The sequence below is a fragment of the Bubalus kerabau genome, chromosome 1 (genome assembly GCF_029407905.1).
Source record: "Bubalus kerabau isolate K-KA32 ecotype Philippines breed swamp buffalo chromosome 1, PCC_UOA_SB_1v2, whole genome shotgun sequence".
In the NCBI taxonomy this organism is placed as follows: Eukaryota; Metazoa; Chordata; class Mammalia; order Artiodactyla; family Bovidae; genus Bubalus; species Bubalus kerabau.
In genome coordinates, this window is record NC_073624.1 from 80,947,036 (window position 1) to 80,965,873 (window position 18,838).

Genomic DNA, 18,838 nt, shown 5'->3' on the forward strand with positions numbered 1-18,838 from the left:
GTCGTGTCCAACTCCTTGCGACCCCATGGCCTGTAGCCTACCAGGCTCCTCCATCCATGGGATTTCCCAGGCAAGAGTACTGGAATGGGTTGCCATTGCTTTTGCCTAGGGAACAGTAAATTTCATAACTAAGAAAAATTTTCCTAGTGATTTATGTTTGTCGCAGAATAACATAGTTAGTTATCCTGAGAGCAATGACTGGAATTTAAGTACTATTTTCTCTCTCTTTTTTTTCCACTTTTAAAAACTGCAATAAAATACACATAAAATAAAATTTACCATGTTAACCATTTTTAGTTATACAGCTCAGTGGCATTTTTTCCATGTTTACTGAGACAAAATTGACATACAACTTTATGTAAGTTCAAGTTATAAACCTGTTGATTTCATACACTTACATATAGCAAAGTAATTATCACTGTAGCATTACCTGACACATCTATTACTCACATAATTGCTACTTCTTTTTGTGGTGAGAATATTAAAGGCCTACTGTTTAACAACTTCCAGTATACAATTTGTTACTATTAACTCTAATCACAATGATGTGAGTCAAATTTCCTGAACTTATTCAACTTCTAACTTTAAGTCTGTACTTTGAACCAATATCTCCCCATCCCTCAAGCTCTCCAGCCCCTGGTAACCACCATTCTACTCTGTTTATACAAGTTTAGCTGTTTTAGATTCCATATATAGATGATATCAATATAGTATTTATATTTCTCTGTCAGACTTAAGCCATTACATTGTCACAAATGGCAGGATTTCCTTTTTCATGGCCTAAGGATATTCCATTGTATATAAATACATACCACATCTTTCCATTCATCTGTTAATAGACACTTACTTTGTTTTCATGTTTTGGCTATTGTGATAATGCCTCAATGAACAAGGGATTGCAGATCATATAGTAGCTCTATTTTTAATTTTCTGAAGAATCTCCATACTATTCTCCATAGTGGCTCCACCAACTTACATTCTCACTAGGAGTGGATAGAGGTTTCCTTTTTTCCACATCCTTGCCAATATTTATTATTTCTTATCTTTTGAGATGAGCCATTCTGACAGGTGTGAGGTTATATCTCATTGTGGTTTTGACTTGCATTTCTCTGATGATTAGTAAGATTGAGTACATTTTCATGTATCTGTTGGATAAACTGTGCATCTTCTTTGGGAAAATGTCTATTCAAAACCTCTGTCCATTTTTAAACTACAAGTTTTCCCCCTTTTGTGTTGTATGAGCTCCTTATATATTGTGGATATTGACAGCTTACCAGATATGATTTGCAAATATTTCCTCCTATTCCATAGGTTGGGTTTAATTTTGTTGATGGTTCCTTCACTGTGTAGACTTTTAATTTGATGTAGTTCTACCTATTGACTTTTGCTTTTATTGCTTGCCCTTTTGGTGTCATATTCAAAAATCATTGCCAGATCAATGTCAAAGAGTTTTTTCAATGTTTTCTTCTAAGAGTTTTATGAATTCTGGCCTTACATTTAGGTATTTAATCCATTTCAAGTTCATTTTTGTTAGTGATGTAAGGAAGAAGAAGTACAATTTCATTTTCTGCATATAGTTATCCAATTTTGCCAATACCATTTATTGAAGAGACTATCCTTGAATAGTCTTTGCTCTCTTGGCAAATAATAATTGACCATATGTAGGCATTCATCTCTGGGTCCTTCATTCTGTTTCATTGGTCTATGTCTATTTTTATACTAGTACCATACTGTTTTCATGACTAGCTTCCCTGGTGGCTCAGATGGTAAAGCATCTGCCTGCAATGCGGGAGACCTGGGTTCAATTCCTGGGTCAGGAAGATCCCCTGGAGAAGGAAATGGCAATCCACTCCAGCACTCTTGCCTGGAAAATCCCATGGATGGAGGAGCCTGATAGGCTACAGTCCATGGAGTCGCAAAGAGTCAGACATGACTGAGCAACTTCACTCACTTCACTCACCATACTGTTTTCCTGACTATAGCTTTCTAACAGCATTTGAAAACAGGAAGTGTTAGGGTTCCAGCCATTTTTTTCTTTCTCATGATTGCTTTAGCTATTTGGGGTCTTTTATGCATCCACAAAAATTTTAGGATAGTTTTTCCTATTTCTGTGGAAAATGCCACTGGAATTTCCATAGGAATCATGTTGAATCTATAGATGATCTAGTGCAGTATGGATATTTTAATAACATTATTTCAATTCATGAACATGGGACATGGACAATTGATTTCTGTATGCTGATTTTGTATCCTTCAATTTTTACTGAATTCATTGACTTGTACTAATGTTTCTGGTGAAATCTTTAGGACTTTCTATATGTAAGATCATATTATTTGCAAACACAGATAATTTTACCTTTACTTTCTGATTTGAATGCCTTTTCTTTGTCTTGCCTGATTACTATAAGCTTCCAGTACTTTGTCAAATGAGAATGGTCAGAGGAGGCACCCTGGTGTTCCTGATCTTAGAGGGAAAGCTTTCAATCTTTCACCATTGAATGTGATATAATCTCTGAGTCTGCCATATGTGGCCTTTATTATGTTGAAGTATGTTCCTTCTATATGCAGTTTGTTGAGAATTTTTATTATGAAAGAATGTACATTTTGTCAAATGCTTTTTCTGCCACATATGATATTTGTCTTTCATTCTAGTATCATATTTCTTTATTTGCAATGTTAAACTACCTGTGCATCCCAGGGATAAATCCCAGTTGAACAGGAAATGTTCCTTTTAATGGTTGGTAAATTCAGTTTTCTAATATTTTGCTGTGAAGTTTTGCATCTGTATTCATCATGGATATTGGTCTTTGGCTTTCTTTTCTTGCAATGTCCTTAACTGGCTTTGGTAACAAGGTAATGCTGGCCTCACAAAATGGGTTTGGGAATACTCCCTTCTCTTCAATTTTTTGAGGAATTTGAGGCAATTATTATTAATTCCTCTTTAAATGTTTGTTAGAATTCACCAGTGAAACCATCATAGAGGATTAGAATGAAAAGTAGGAAGTCAAGAAATACCTGGAGTAACAGGCAAGTTTGGATGTGGAGTACAACATGAAGCAGGGCAAAGGCTAGCAGAGTTTTGCCAATAGAACACACTGGTCATAGTAACCATCCTCTTCCAATGACAAAAGAGATGACTCTACACATGAACATCACCAGATACTCAATATCAAAATCAAATTGATTATATTCTTTGCAGCCGAAGATGGAGAAGCTATATACAGCCAGCAAAAACAAGACCGGGAGCTAACAGTGGTTCAGAACATACCTCTTTATTGCAAAATTCAGGCTTAAATGGAAGAAAGTAGGGAAAACCACTAGGCCATTCAGGTATGATCTAAATCAAATCCCTTATGATTGCACAGTGGAAGTCACAAATAGATTCAAGGGTTTATTTGATAGAGTGCCTGAAGAACTATGGATGATGTTCATAACATTGTACAGGAGGCAGCGACTACAACTATCCCAAAGAAGAAATGCAAGAAGGCAAAACAGTTGTCTGAGGAGGACTTACAAATAGCTGAGAAAAGAAGAGAAGTGAAACACAAAGGAGAAGAGGAAAGATATATGCAACTGAATGCAGTGTTCCAAAGAATAGCAAGGAAACTTAAGACAGCCTTCTTAAATGAACAATTTAAAGAAATAGAGGGAAAAAATAAAATGGGAAAGACAAGAAAGCTCTGCAAGAAAATTAGAGATACCCAGGGAACATTTCATGCAAATATGGATACAATAAAGGAGAGAAAAAGCAAGGACATAACAGAAGCAGAAGAGATTGAGAAGAGGTGGCAAGAATACACAGAACTATACAAAAAAGGTCTTAATGACCCAGATAACCATGTGTGGTCACTCACCTAGAGCCAGACATCCTGGAGTATGAAGTCAAGGCCTTGGGAAGCATTACTATGAACAAAAGTAGTTGAGGTGATAGAATTCCAGTGGAGCTATTTCAAATCCAAAAAGATGATGCTGTGAAAGTGCTGCACTCAATATGCCAGCAAATTTGGCTTCAGGACTGGAAAAGAATCAGTTTTCATTCCAATCCCAAAGGATAAAGCCAGAGTATGTTCAAACTACCATACAATTGCACTCATTTCACAGGCTAGTAAGGTAATGCTCAAAATCCTACAAATTAGACTTCAACAGTATTTGAACCAAGAACTTCCAGATATACAAGCTGGATTTAGGAAAGGCAGAGAAACCAGATCTCAAATTGCCAATGCCCATTGTATCATAGCAAAAGCAAGAGAATTCCAGAAAAACAAATATTTCTACCTAACTGACCTTGCTTAAGCCTTTCACTGTGTGGATCACAACAAACTGTGGAAAAATCATAAAGAGATGGGAATACCAGACCACCATATTTATCTCCTGAGAAACCTGCCTATAGGCCAAGAAGCAACAGTTAGAACCAGACATGTAAACAACGGACTGGTTCAAAATTTGGAGAGGAGTAGGTCAAGAATGTACATTGTCACCCTGTTTATTTAACTTATATGCAGAATACATCATGAAAAATGCCAGGATAGATGAATCACAAGCTGGAATCAAGATTGCTGGGAGAAATAACAACCTCAGATACGCAGATAATACCATCCTAATGGCAGAAAGTGAAGAAGAACCAGAGTCTCTTGATAGAGATGAAAGAGGAGAGTGAAAAAGCTGACTTAAACTCAACATTCAAAAAACTAAGAATACGGCATCTATTTCCGTACTTCATGGCAAATAAATGGAGAAAAAATGGAAACAGTGGCAGATTTCATTTTCTTGACCTCCAAAATCACTGCTGATGGTGACTGCAGCCATGAAATTAAAAGATGCTTGCTCCTTGGAAGAAAAGCTATGACAAACCTAGATACCATATTAAAAAGCAGAGGCATCACTTTGCTGACAAAGATCCATACAGTCAAAACCATGGTTTTTCCGGTAGTCGTGTACCAATGTGAGAGTTGGAACATAAAGAATGATGAGTGCAGAAATATTGAGGTTTTCTATCCATGGTGCTGGAGAAGACTCTTGAGAGTCCCTTGGACTGCAAGGAGATCAAACCAGTCAATCCTAAAGGAAATCAACCCTGAATATTTATTGGAAGAAATGATGCTGAAGCTGAAGCTCCAATACTTTGGCCACCTGATGCCAAGAGCTGACTCACTGGAAGAGACCCTCACACTGGGAATGATTGAGGGCAAGAGGAGAAGTGGGCAACAGAGGATGAGATGGTTAGATGGCACCACTGACTGACTGGACATGAGTTTGAGCAAACCCTGGGAGATAGTGAAGGTCAGGGAAGCCTGGCATGCTACAGTCCATGGGGTCACAAAGAGTTGGACACGACTTAACAACTGAACAACAACAACCATTAGAGACCAACTGGTTTTTGGTTTGGGAAGATTTAGATGACTGATTCAATTTCCGTACTTGTTACTGATTTTTTTTTTTTACTTCTTCATGATTCAGTTTTGGTAAATTTTATGTTTGTAAGCATTTAACCATTTCTTCCAGGTTTCTAGTTTGTGGCATATTATTGTTCATATTATTATAGTAGTCTAATGATCCTATGTATTTCTGTGGTAATACTCTCATCTTTTCTTTCTGATTTTATTTATTCTTTTTGCCTCTTTGTTAGTCCAGCTAAAGGTTCACTAATATTATTTTTACAAATAATTATTTCTTAGTTTTTATTGATATTTTCTATTGGTTTTCTGGTCTGTATTTCATTTACTTATTGATTTTTTTAGTTGATCTTTTCCTTTTGTTTTCTGGTCTATATTTCATTTATTTCTTCCCTTTTTGTTATTTCCTTCTTCTTTCAAACTTTGGACTTTGTTACCCTTTTTCTAGATCCTTGAAATGTTAAGTTAGGTTTACTTGAGATCTCTTTTTTTCTTAGTTTAGACATTTATTTCTATAAGCATCCTTCTTAGAACTGCTATTGCCACATTCCATAGATTTTCATATATTGTGTTTCCATTTTCGTATTTTTTTCTTTTTTGATTCCTTCTTTGACTCACTGGTTGCTCAGGAGTGTTTTGATTTCCACATATTTGTAAAAATTTCAGCCCTCCTCCTCTTACAGGTTTTGTTTCATAGCATTATGATAGGAAAAATACTTGGTACGATTTCAATCTTCTTAAATTGGCTAATACTTATTTTGTATCATATCATAAAATATGCTAGAGAATGTTCCATACCTGATTGAGAACTGTATTCTACTGCTGTTGAATAGAATGTCTATATTTGTCTGCTAAGTACATTTGGTCTAAAATACGGTTCAAGTCCAACATTTCCCTGTTGATTTTCTGTCTGGTTGATTTACCCACCATCAAAAGTGGGGTACTGATGTTCCCAACTATTAAGGTATTGTTGTCTATCTCCTTTCAGATCTGTTGGTATTTGCTTAATATATTAAGGTGTTCTGATATAGAGTGCAAATATATTACAACTGTTATATCTTCTTGATGAATTAATCCCACTGTCATTATATAATGACCTTCTTTGTCTCTTTTTAGCATTTTTGGCTTAAAATCTAACTTTTCTAGTATAAGTGTTGGTTTCCATTTAGATGAAATACTTTTTTCCCATCCCTTCATTTTCAGTCTATGTGTGTCTTTAAAGCTGAAGTGGTTGTCTTGTAGTAGGTGTAAAGTAAATCTTCTAGCCATTTATGTCAGTATAAGTCAGTATATTTACATTTAAACTAATCATTGACAGATAAGGACTTACTAATGCCATGTTATTGCTTTCTGGTTACTTTGTCCCTTGTTCCTTTCTTCCTCTCATGTAGCCTTTCCTTGTGAATTGGTGATTTCTATAGTGGTATGCTCTAATTCCCTTATCTTTATCTATTATAAATCTACTTTAGGTTTATACTTTGTGGTTCCTATGCATTTGCGCATGCTCATTCGTGTCTGACTCTGTGACCCCATGGATTGCAGCCTGCCAGGCTCCTCTGTCCATGGGATTCTCCAGGTAAGAATATTGGAGTGGGTGCCATTTCTTCCTGCAGAGGATCTTTCCGACTCAGGGACTGAACTCAGTCCCCTGTGTCTCCCACACTGCAGAATGTTTCTTTACCTGCTGAGCCATTGGGGAAACCCTGGTGGTTCCTATGAAGCATATCTAAAACATCTTACAAGTTTTATATTAACTACTTCAATTGCATATAAAACCTCTACCCTTTTACTCTCCCCACTTTATGTTTATAACATCACAATTTGCCTGTTTTTATATTGTGTGTTCATTAATAATTTATACTAGCTATAGTAATTTTAATACTCTTATCTTTTAACATTCATACTAAAAGATATTTAACACACCACCATAATATAGTATCAGAGCATTATGAATTTGAGTATATATTTACATTTACTATTATATATTTTTATATGTTTTCATGCTACTAATTAGCATCATTTCATTTCAATTTGAAAAACTCTTTTTATTATTTCCTGTAAGGCAGATCTAATGGAGATGAATTCCTTCCTCTTTTGTTTGTCTGGGAAAGTCTTTTTCCTTCCTTTCTGAAGGATGACTTTGCTAATTAGGCACTTTTTAAGTCTTGGAAATGTCTTTGATTGTTCAGGTTATAACTATATTCAAGAACTGTTTTTATATTATAAATGAAATCTTAAATAGCTCAAAATATAAAATTTATGTATATAATTCTATTTGCATTAAAGGAGTTGATTCTATGCTATAACAGAATATTTTCCTCACAATTTTATGCTTCATAACATAAATAGAAAATCAAAATCAGTCTACTTAATGTATCAATACCTGAAATTTAAACTTTGGCACTACTATTGAGTTTTCAGATCCAGAAGGTTTCCCAAAAGAAATACAGGAAGATTCAATAATTCTGGTATCACAGATATTATCTATTTTGTGTTAAACACAAGTATTCACAGCACTGCTCACATCCAATATTTTCTTATTGCTAATACAGTTCATCATTCTACACTTCAGATAGCTTAATACTACTATGATAGGCTTTACTTTAGGGAAAAAGTGCCACAAAAACTCATCTGCATAGCTGTAATATAAGATCTAAAAATTAGTCCAGTGGGCAGGATGGTGTGAACACTTTCTGACAAAGGAAAAGGAACAAAAGAGACGTGATAGCACACATTTAATGGAACTTTTATATTTGCTCTTGTACTATAATTCCAGCATAGGTGCTTGATTAGGCCCCACAGAATAGTCCTCTAGCACAGTAGAAGTACTTTTATGATGTCAGCCTAACCTAAGGTGGGAAAAATTATTGGATTAGAAGAACATGAGATCTGTTTCTTCTTTAAATTTAACTGTCTCATCCACAATGAATATTCTGAATTTTCAGGTATAAGTTTCTGTTTAGACATCTGTACATTGTTATGAATGAAGATAGCTAAAAATTTCAGATGAAACAATTTTACTTTTAAATATTTCTATGCTTACTTTTACACTCTTAAAGTAAAATATTTTTAATTAAGGTAGTTCTAAATCATTAATTACATAGAACTGTGATAAAGATTACTATACAGAGGCTCTGAAAACATAAGTGAACAATTTCAGAACATATAAATATATGCAGCTTTATGAAAAGACTAGCATACTATTCAAGTACTATTCATTTTTGTGAGAAGAGATAATAGAGATTATATCTAAAGCAATATAATTATTCTTTGGACTAGCCTACTATTTCTTGAGGCTAACGTCTATAGTCTTTTGAGTGTTCATTACAATGAGAAGTGAAAATGAAAAGAATTGGTATTTTCCTGGAAACTACTGTAGTCAAAGCAGTAACAAAACTTTTTAGGATAATATTTATTTTCTTAATAGTTTCTCTCAAAAAAATGCTAGAAAGATTACTTGCAGAAGAGCTTAAGGAATCAAGATAATTAATTCAAAAGCAAAAGAAAATTTTTCCTTGTGATATAAAAAACTTTACCCACCTTTGTGGAATATAGAACATATGTTGTGGAGGTGGTTTATATAGGACTCCTTCATAGACAGGCCAGAGCCCACTTAAAATTCTGAAGAGAGAACTTTTCCCACAACCATTGGGACCAGTTATCAAAAGATGCATTCCTTCTTCTACCTACGATAAGAAATAAAATTAGGAATTACAATATTTAAAAATTATTTTATCTGTCAGCATTTAAAAGTTATTTTTAAAAACTTTTAAACACATGATAACCTAGGAAAAGAAATAAAAGATAAATATATCCAGGATTGAGAATATCAAATTTGACTCTGAAGCTAAAAGTATCATAAAACAGTCCATTTCCAAAGATAATGGATCTCCTTGAAATGAGCACTCACTTCCCAAAATTTCCATTGTGGTTTTGTCATCACATACTACACAGATATGAAGGAACATTATCATGTGGGAATAAGAAACTGTAAAAATTTAATTTAAATTAGAATAGATCAAATTTATTTAATATTAATATTTGATGAAACTTAATTAAAATACAACTTTGCTGTATTTGTAAGTTGAAGTTAACTAGCTACAAACTAGTTTTTCTAAGAGCTAGCTGGGTTGTTTAATTCAGTAGTCTGAAATGTTATAGAAATTATAAAAGAACATAATGAGAGATATAAAATGAACCTAATTTTTCTTTATTCACAGAGAGAGAAAATAGGTTTACCAAATTAAGACAGAAATAAGCATGAGGACTGTAATATAGTCTAATGCCTATGGATGAATTAAAACAAATATATACACACACACACACACACACACACACACACATAAAAAAACAACATATCCATGTTGATTGGATACTTTTCTTAGAATCTTTCATCTTATTTATCATTTAAATTTAAACAGCTAAATTTCATGAGCTCCCATTCCACCCAATAGAATCAAGAAGAAGTTATCAATCTGGTATTTAAAAGGTATTGTGAAGATCAAGAAAAAGAAACATCATTCAAAAATTTGATTTACTTTTTAGAATAAATGATATTTTATAATCAGTGATTTAAAAAATGATTATAGGCTTCTGGTTCAAAATGGCAGAGTAGAAAGACATGTGCTCATTTCCTTTTATGAGAGCACCAAAATTGCAACTAGCTGTTGAACAACCATTGAGAAGAGGATGCTGGAACTCACCAAAAAAAGATACCCCACATCCAAAGACAAAGAAGCAGCCACAGCAAGACAGTAGGAGGCAGGGCTCAATCGTGATAAAATCAAATCCCATACCTGCCAAGTGGGTGACCTAGAAACTGGAGAACAATAATACCAAGGAAGTTCTCCAACTGTTAAGAAGGTTCTGAATACTACATCAGGCTTCCCAGCCTGGGGAATCTGACAAAGGGACTGGGAATCCCCAGGGAATCTGGCCTTGAAGGCCAGTAGAATTTGATTATAAGACTTCTACACAACTGAGGGAAACAAAGACTCCAGTAATGGAGGGCATAAACGAAGTCTTGTGCACACCAATACCCAGAGAAAAGGAGTAGTGACCCCACAGGAGACTGAACCAAAACTACTTGCTAGAGTTTGGAGGGCCTCCTGTGGACGCCTGGGTCAGCAGGGACTCACTACAAGGACAAGGGCATTGGTGGCAGCAGGCTAGGAAGGTCTCCCTTGGTGTAAGCCCTCTTGGGGTTTAACTGTATCAGACAGACCATAGACCCCAGGGCTAGATCACTTAGAGCCAAACAACTATTCAGTGCTCCCTCCTATTAGCAGATAATTAGATTAAAGCTTTACTGAGCAAGGCCCTGTCCACCAGAGCAAGACCCAGTTTTTCCCACTGCCAATCCCTCCCATCAGGAAGCCTCATCCATCAGAGGGTAGACAGAAGAAGCAAGAAGCAGCAATCCCACAGCAGCTAAACAAAAACCACCTTACAGAAAGTTAATCAGGATGAATAAAGCAGAAAGTTATGTCCCAGATGAAGGGATAAGATAAAAGCTCCAGAAAACCAACTAAATTAAGTTGGGATAGGCAAACTTTCAGAAAAAGAATTCAGAATAATGATAGAGAAGATGATCCAAGATCTCAGGAAAACAATGGCAAAGATGCAAGAAATATTTACCAAAGACCTACAAGAACTAAAGGATAAACAAACAGAGATTAATAATATACTAGAAGGAATTAATAGCAGAATAATAGGCAGAAGAACAGATAAACGACCTGGAGGACAGAATTGTAGAAATCACTGCTACAGAACAGAATATAGATAAGAGAATGAAAAGAAAAGAAGGCAGCCTAAGAGACTCTGGGACAACATTAAACAGACCAAGATTCGCATTATAGGGGTCCCAGAAGAAGAGAGAGAGACAGGATCTGAGAAAATATTTGAAGAGACAATGGCTGAAATTTTCCTTAATATGGGAAAGGAAATAGTCAACCAAGTCCAGGAAGCACAGAGAATCCCAGGAAGAATAAATCCAAGGAGGAACACACCGAGACATATAGTAATCAAGCTATAAAAAATGTATTAAAGTCAAAGAAAAAATATTCAAATCAGCAAGGGAAAAATGACAAATAACACACAAGGGAACTCCCATCACTCTATCAGCTGATTTCTCAATGAAAACCCTACAAGCCAGAAGGGAATGGCATGATATATTTAAAGTGATGAAAGGGAAGAGCCTACAGACCAGAATCTCTACCCAGCAAGACTCTCATTCAGATTTGATGGAGAAATCAAAAGCTTTCCCGACAAGCAAATTTAAGAGAATTCAGCACCACAAAACCAGCTTTAAAATGAATGCTAAAGGAACTTCTCTAGGCAGGAAACAAGAGAAGGAAAAGACCTATAGGGAAAAACAAAACAAAACAAAACAATTAAGAAAATGGTAATAGGATCATACATATCAATAATTACTTTTGTAAATGGATTAAATGCACCAAAAAAAGACATAGACTAGTTAGGCAGATGAAAACATGTGCATGTATGCACTTCCAATTATCACTCACTCTGCTTGACCCCCCCCCCCGCAATTTGAACAAAATTTTTTTATATTGTTAAGCTATTCATGTTCCCATTATGACTTGCAATTGTAATTATCTTTTATTTTTTTGTCTGGATATTGATCATGAAAACTGATAATTATCTTTTATTATTGTGACTATGTAACCATTACTCACTTAATACCATTGTATCATGATTGGTCAACAGAAAAATAATGGAATTCTATATCACCAAAGTTAGGATTTAATAGAAAAACCTGCAATCACTTTTTAAAATCCAGATGCATATCAGAATTATCTTAAAATCTTTTGAAAATTACAAATGCCCAGGTATTGCACTGCTTTTTTAATCCAGATCTCCAGATATGTTTCTAATGAGCAGTCATGTTTAAAACCAACTGGACTATATGATGATATTTTACTTTTATCTAGTTTGCTTCATTTTTTTAATTTCATATTCAGTGCTCCCATTTCATTTATGTTTATCACTTTTCCATGTCTACTTTTTTTCTTGATTTTTTTCTCAAGCCTTTATTAAGCATAGTAGAAAAGCTTTTGTGTGTGTGTGTGTGTATATATATATATATATAATGTATAATATATATATTTTTTAAAACTTACAAATTTTTGCCTAACTAAAACATTTATAACATTTTGATTCCACTTCTTTGACTTAGTATGGATAGAATGCTAGATTTCTAATTAAAAAAAATAGATATGCAATAAGCAACAAAGGTTTACCATATAGCAGAGGGAACTATGCTATATAGTATGGGCTACCCTCATAGCTCAATTGGTAAAGAATCCAACTGCAATGCAGGAGACCCTGGTTGGATTCCTGGGTTGGGAAGATCTGCTGGAGAAGGGATAGGCTACCTACTCCAGTATTCTTGGGCTTCCCTTGGGGCTCAGCTGGTAAAGAATCCTCCTGCAATGCAGGAGACCTGGGTTCGATCCCTGGGTTGGGAAGATCCCCTGGAGAAGGGAAAGGCTACCCACTCCAGTATTCTGGCCTGGAAAATTCCATGGACTGTATAGTGCATGGAGTCACAAAGAGTCAGATGAGACTGAGCAACTTTCACTTTCTTTTCAGAGAGAACTATAGTTAATATCTTGTAATAACCTATAGTAGAAAATAATTTCAAAAATAATATATGTGTATATGTATAACTGAATCACTTTGCTGTGCACCTGAAACATTGGAAGTCAACTATACTTCAATAAAATATATGTTTTAAGAAAAATAAATTAAAAATGAATATAGCATGAATATACAAGAGGCAGCAATTTACAGTATGTCTGTAGATGTAGCTTCATACAGTATAGATACAAATATCTCAGTGTCCATGATATAGAATATATCATATTTAATATTCAAAGATAAAAGAGTATCATATTACTTGTATAATGTCAGTATAAGGAACCAGTTCCATATATATCCATTAAATATTTGCTGTGTATAACATAAGCTAAAATCTTTTTGTTGAAAGAAGGCAGTGGGGAGAGAAAGGGAGGATGGGAAGGAAAAAGGGCTGATATGAAGGTTAGATAAAATAACTAAGAATGTATATAATAAGTACATGTAAAGCACAAATGGTTCAAATTCATATTCTAAGTAATTAAACATTTCCCTAGCAGATATTGACATGTGTTTGACATTCTTCTAGGCACAGATGATATAGTGCTGCCCAAGACAGTCTCTGTTTTTGTGTAGCTTGCATTTCAATGGCAAAGATTACAATAAACACAAGAACAAAAAATTAGTTATAAATGCTATTGTGATAGCAAAAAAGGATGATGTATTAGGGAAACATAGTGGCATTGTGAAGCTGGTGGGGAGGGGTGGGGCTTCTTTTGATTAGGTGCTTCACAAAAGTTCTCTTTGAGGAGGTAACATTTTGGTTTAGCCTGTGACAGCAAGCAACAAGTCAGATCTTGCAGAAGAGCATTCCAGGCAATAAAGATAGGTAAAGCAATGGCAACCCACTCCAGTACTCTTGCCTGGAAAATCCCATGGATGGAGGAGCCTGGTAGGCTGCAGTACATGGGATTGCGAAGAGTCAGACACAACTGAGTGACTTCACTTTCACTTTTCACTTTCATGCATTGGAGAAGGAAATGGCAAGCCACTCCGGTGTTCTTGCCAGGAGAAGCATAGGGACGGGGGAGCCTCCTGGCCTGCCATCTATGGGATCACACAGAGTCGGACACAACTGAAGTGACTTAGCAGCAGCAGCAGCAGCAACACAAGGACATAAGACAGGAGCAAGTTGAGTCTATAAAATCTGACTGTAGATATTTTTTCTCCCTAATTGTAGCCTTGGAAGGAAAGTTATGACCAACTTAGATAGCATATTCAAAAGCAGAGACATTACTTTGCCAACAAAGTTCCGTCTACTCAAGGCTATGGTTTTACCAGTGGTCATATATGGATGTGAGAGTTGGACTATGAAGAAAGCTGAGTGCAGAAAAATTGATGCTTTTGAACTGTGGTGCTAGAGAAGACTCTTAAGAGTCCCTTGGACTGCAAGAAGATCCAACCAGTCCATCCTAAAGCAGACCAGTTCTGGGTGTTCATTGGAAGGACTGATGCTGAAGCTGAAACTCCAATACTTTGGCCACCTCATGCAAAGAACTGACTCATTGGAAAATACCCTGATGCTGGGAGGGATTGGGGCTAGGAGGAGAAGGGGATGACAGAGGATGAGATGGTTGGATGGCATCACCAACTTGACGGACATGAGTTTGAGTGAACTCTGGGAGTTGGTGATGGACAGGGAGGCCTGGCATGCTGCAATTCATGAGGTCACAAAGAGTTGGACATGACTGAGTGACTGAACTGAACTGAACTGAATTGTAGCCAAACTGAAATGCTATTTTGATAGACTAAAGTTTAAAAAATATCTGGGAAAGAACCCAGAAACAATTACTTTTGTAATTTGTACTGCTCTTTCAATAGGAAGAGGATTAAGAAAGTTTAACTTTGTAGAAGCATATATACTTTTTAAATGATTTTTAAAGGTATGTGCCATGACAAAACGTATGTAAGCAAAATATTTAATAGAATCATTCTCTACTGGGGATTCTCAGAAATTTAACACATTTTGAGTCTAATAGAAGACTTTTCTACATTCATATTATTTTTAGCATAAGTTTTTTGATGTTCAGTAAACAGTGAGTGTTAAGCAAAAGAATTCCTACATTTACCAAAAGTTTCTTCTCCAAATGGTTTTTCAATTCCAAAAGGCAAACATAAGAAAGAGTACATTTTCCTCTAGAAACCTGTTTATTTATTAATCCATGTAGAGGGAACAGAATTTTCTATTATACTTTAGCAATCTGAGACTTTAAATAAAACTGCCTGACTTAGAAATAAACAATTATCATAAAAGTATACTATATTAATATATGCCTTTGCACGACCTCCAAATTCATGACACTTATACTAGATTATTTAAAACTTCATTTTATATAAAAATATACTGAGTTCTGAATTTTTTCACAGAAAGAGTGTGATGTGTCCACAATAATGTAGTTAGTAGGTGGCAGAATTTAAGACTCTTCCTCTATTTGATAAATGGAGCAACCAGAATTGATATTATGAAACCTAACCTGATGAAAACCTCTATGCAAAAGTCATAAAATATAAATTGCTACAGTAATGATAAATAGTTAAATATGCAATGTAGAACTCCTTCAAAGGCTTTATTTTAAATCTATTTAAGACTATGCTGTATCATCAGCACCCATCACTGCTCTGTGACTCAGTTGCTTCAGTCGTGTCCAACTCTTTGCAGCTCTATAGATTGTAGCCCACCAGGCTCCTCTTGTCCATGGGATTCTCCAGGCAAGAATACTGCAGTAGGTTGCCCTGCCTTACTTCAGGGGATCTTCCCAACCCAGGGATTGAACCCCCATCTCCTGCATCTCCTGCAATGCAGGAGTTTTCTTTACCACTGAGCCATGGGGAGGCCCCTTATTGCTGCTCTAAAGGTATATAAATTGAAAAACAGAGCCCAACCAAATTGTAGTTAAAACACAATTTCTCTCACATTTATTAACACAAAATTTCCCCCTGTTTAGTAATTCTCATCCTCTTCCAGCAGCCTAATGAATTTGCAAATACATCTTTAAATAATTAAACCTAGACTAAGGTCCACATTAAAATCATTAAATGTACATATATGGTCATATTTCTAATTCTGTTATTAGGTCTAATCATGTCATTGTTTGAACTAAGTGCAGATAACTTCATTCTACTTCTCAGCCAATTATTTTGCATTTGAATTCCAAAATGCATATTTGAATTTCATAATGTTTTAAATCAGGGTCTCAGATTTATTAGCTATTTTTACACCTTAGTTTTTATAATCAAGACAGAGTATTAAACAATAAATAACTATTATTCTCAACAGAAATAAGAACTAAATTCAAATTTGTGAATCTTTTGATAATTTTTCCTAAAAGAAGATGTAGTTATTGACAATATAAGTTAAACTTATAAATTTAATGTAAACTTGCTGATTACCTCTTCTCATATTTTAGTAAATATGTAACAATATAGGCTTGTATTACTTGAGTAGTTCCTATAAGGAAAAAAATAGAATTTATTTCCAGATATTAATTTCTGAGGAAATTTCCTATTGCTCCCCAAAGTTACCTTGTTTAGGCTCTCAGGGTACTGTCATTTTGATTTTCAACCAGGCAATAAAGCAGTAGAAATTAAATTTCTGTTTCTTTCTGCTTTCTGAGGAAGTAACTGCTTCTGTAATTGAGTCACTATGCCTACCTTTCTTGATTTCCCCTCCTTTCCATATGCTTCCTCCAAGTATTTAATATAAGGTACAAGAATTCTGAGTTCTTTTGTATTAGTGTGTTGGCAAAAATCAGAAGATTCTTGAATATCATCTTACTTTGAAGTTTAGTCTGGAAGCCACCACTTCTCCCGTTGGTGTAATTATGGGAACATTTTCACAAATAATTCCATGCTCCACATCAATAACTTTTCCTATAAGTTAAGGAACAGTTTACATTTCAAAAGGTATCATGTGTTATTGCTAATTAAATAACTTAAACTATAATGCAGTATAACATATAAATTTACTATAAAGATAATTCACAATAGTAAGTCATAGAAATAAATGCAAATATAGATGTTTATATTTAAAACAAAGCCTAATGTAAACTTGCACATTTTGTTGTATCTATTTGGACTATCTTTCTCAGAAATATTATTCTACAATAATATGATGCTAAAATCAAAATGAGAGCAAAGATAAACTCTTTCTGGTTTCAGCTACATTGTTTATAACTACTTATTTCTCTAAATTAAACTTTCCTACAGAAAAAAAAAAAAAACAATGCTGCAGAAAGGAAACAAAGACATAGAAAAATACAATCTTTAAAACTATAATAACCAAATCAAATGATAGAATAAAGGAGAATAATATAACATTAATTCTATTATTTGAATTTTAAAAGCAAAAAAAATACTATTCAGCCATATGTACAGTTTCCAGAAATTATTCTAGACATTTTGTCCTAAATAAAAGTAGCACAAAAAAAAATAAATAAATAAAAAAATAAAAGTAGCATAGTATTTTTTATGATAATTTTAGTCACTACTCCTCAAAATACAGCATTAACTTTAGGAATAACTGTTTAAATAACTAAATGTTGGTTCCTTAGCTATCTTCTAAAATACCTTGGTTCTGTTGATAAACACTTAAAATATAGATATACAAAAACATTTGAGTTTAATACCTTTGATTTCCAACGTGTCACTGAGGGGTAATTCTATGTTAGCTCCACCCTTGCTATGGTTTTCACACTCTTGCAAGACAGCAGTTCTCTTATAAATGCCTCTTTTTACTTCATCAAAAACCCAAAACATGTTGTATACTCGAGCAGTATAGCCTGCTAATTCAGTTATCTAAGACCAATGCAGTGATATAAAATAGTTAATATACTCGAGACAGACTTTTAAACAAATATGCAATCATACAGGATTCTTGATTTAACGTTAAAGGTCTTATTTTATTATGTGAAAAATAGGTAAGCATATCTGATAACTAAAACTAGCAGCACTAAAAAGCTTACCAAGAAGCAGCATAGCAAGTTGACAGTTTAAGCTTGATTGGAATTATAAAACTCATCAAAATTATTTATTCAAGTCAGGATTCAGAGTGACATGTAAAGATTTCAGAATATTAGTGAGACTTAAAAATCTTCCAGAATCTTTCAATCGATATTTTGATTTGGCTCCATTTACATGAACACTGAATTTCCAGAAATTAGCAGTTTTGTGTAAAGCTTAAATTCATTCAGTGAAATTATTTTGATATGTTTTTTCAATTTAAAATGGAAGATTTTAAGAAGAAAAATGCATTTTTTTCTTGTTAAGAAATAATGTTTCTAAGTCAAAGTGGTTATCAAAATTCCTAAATTAGGCGCAAAATTCCTAAATTTACCCCTGCTAGAAAATATCAACATTGAATCAGCTCAGTGAAAAACTTTAAATTCTTTTCAGTCTAAATCCCAAGATTCAGTTTCTTTTCAAACCAAACATGATGTATAAGCCCAAAGAGAAATATTAAATATGACTTTTTTCTAGATGAGATTATGAGGTAAATCTTTGTTTTAGTTAAAAGACTCAATAAAATGGTGTCTTCCTCCTATTCTGCCAGTTGTCCAATTTAGGTTGAATCTCTGCTACTTTTCTATTAAAAGAACACTTCGTTATCAAGGTGACTCATGTGAAAGGTGATTCATGTCCTGTTAAGACCATCTTTTTCAGCGTGAAGGACACAATAAAAAACATTCCCTTATAGAATTGTTTGGTAGGATATTGGTATCAATAAGCAAGGAATGTCACTAATAAATGTCTTGTAAACAGTAAACTGTGGACTAATATAATACCAATATTTG

The 18,838-nt window shown here is 34.4% G+C and overlaps 1 protein-coding gene across 9 annotated transcripts in view; it reads right to left on the reverse strand.

The window, feature by feature from the left end:
- ABCD2 (ATP binding cassette subfamily D member 2) overlaps positions 1-18,838 on the reverse strand; it is a 92,925-nt gene that overhangs the window by 55,234 nt on the left and 18,853 nt on the right. For 8 of the 9 annotated variants that reach the window (XM_055580693.1, XM_055580662.1, XM_055580630.1 and 5 more), the window contains 3 exons: positions 17,675-17,843; positions 16,825-16,919; positions 8,934-9,079 (listed from right to left, as the gene is read on the reverse strand). In XM_055580693.1, the coding sequence (XP_055436668.1) occupies positions 8,934-9,079; positions 16,825-16,919; positions 17,675-17,843 (410 nt within the window). Of the gene's footprint in view, positions 1-7,945; positions 8,243-8,933; positions 9,080-16,824; positions 16,920-17,674; positions 17,844-18,838 lie in introns of those variants that run through there. The other variant, XM_055580683.1, reaches the window with a different exon arrangement.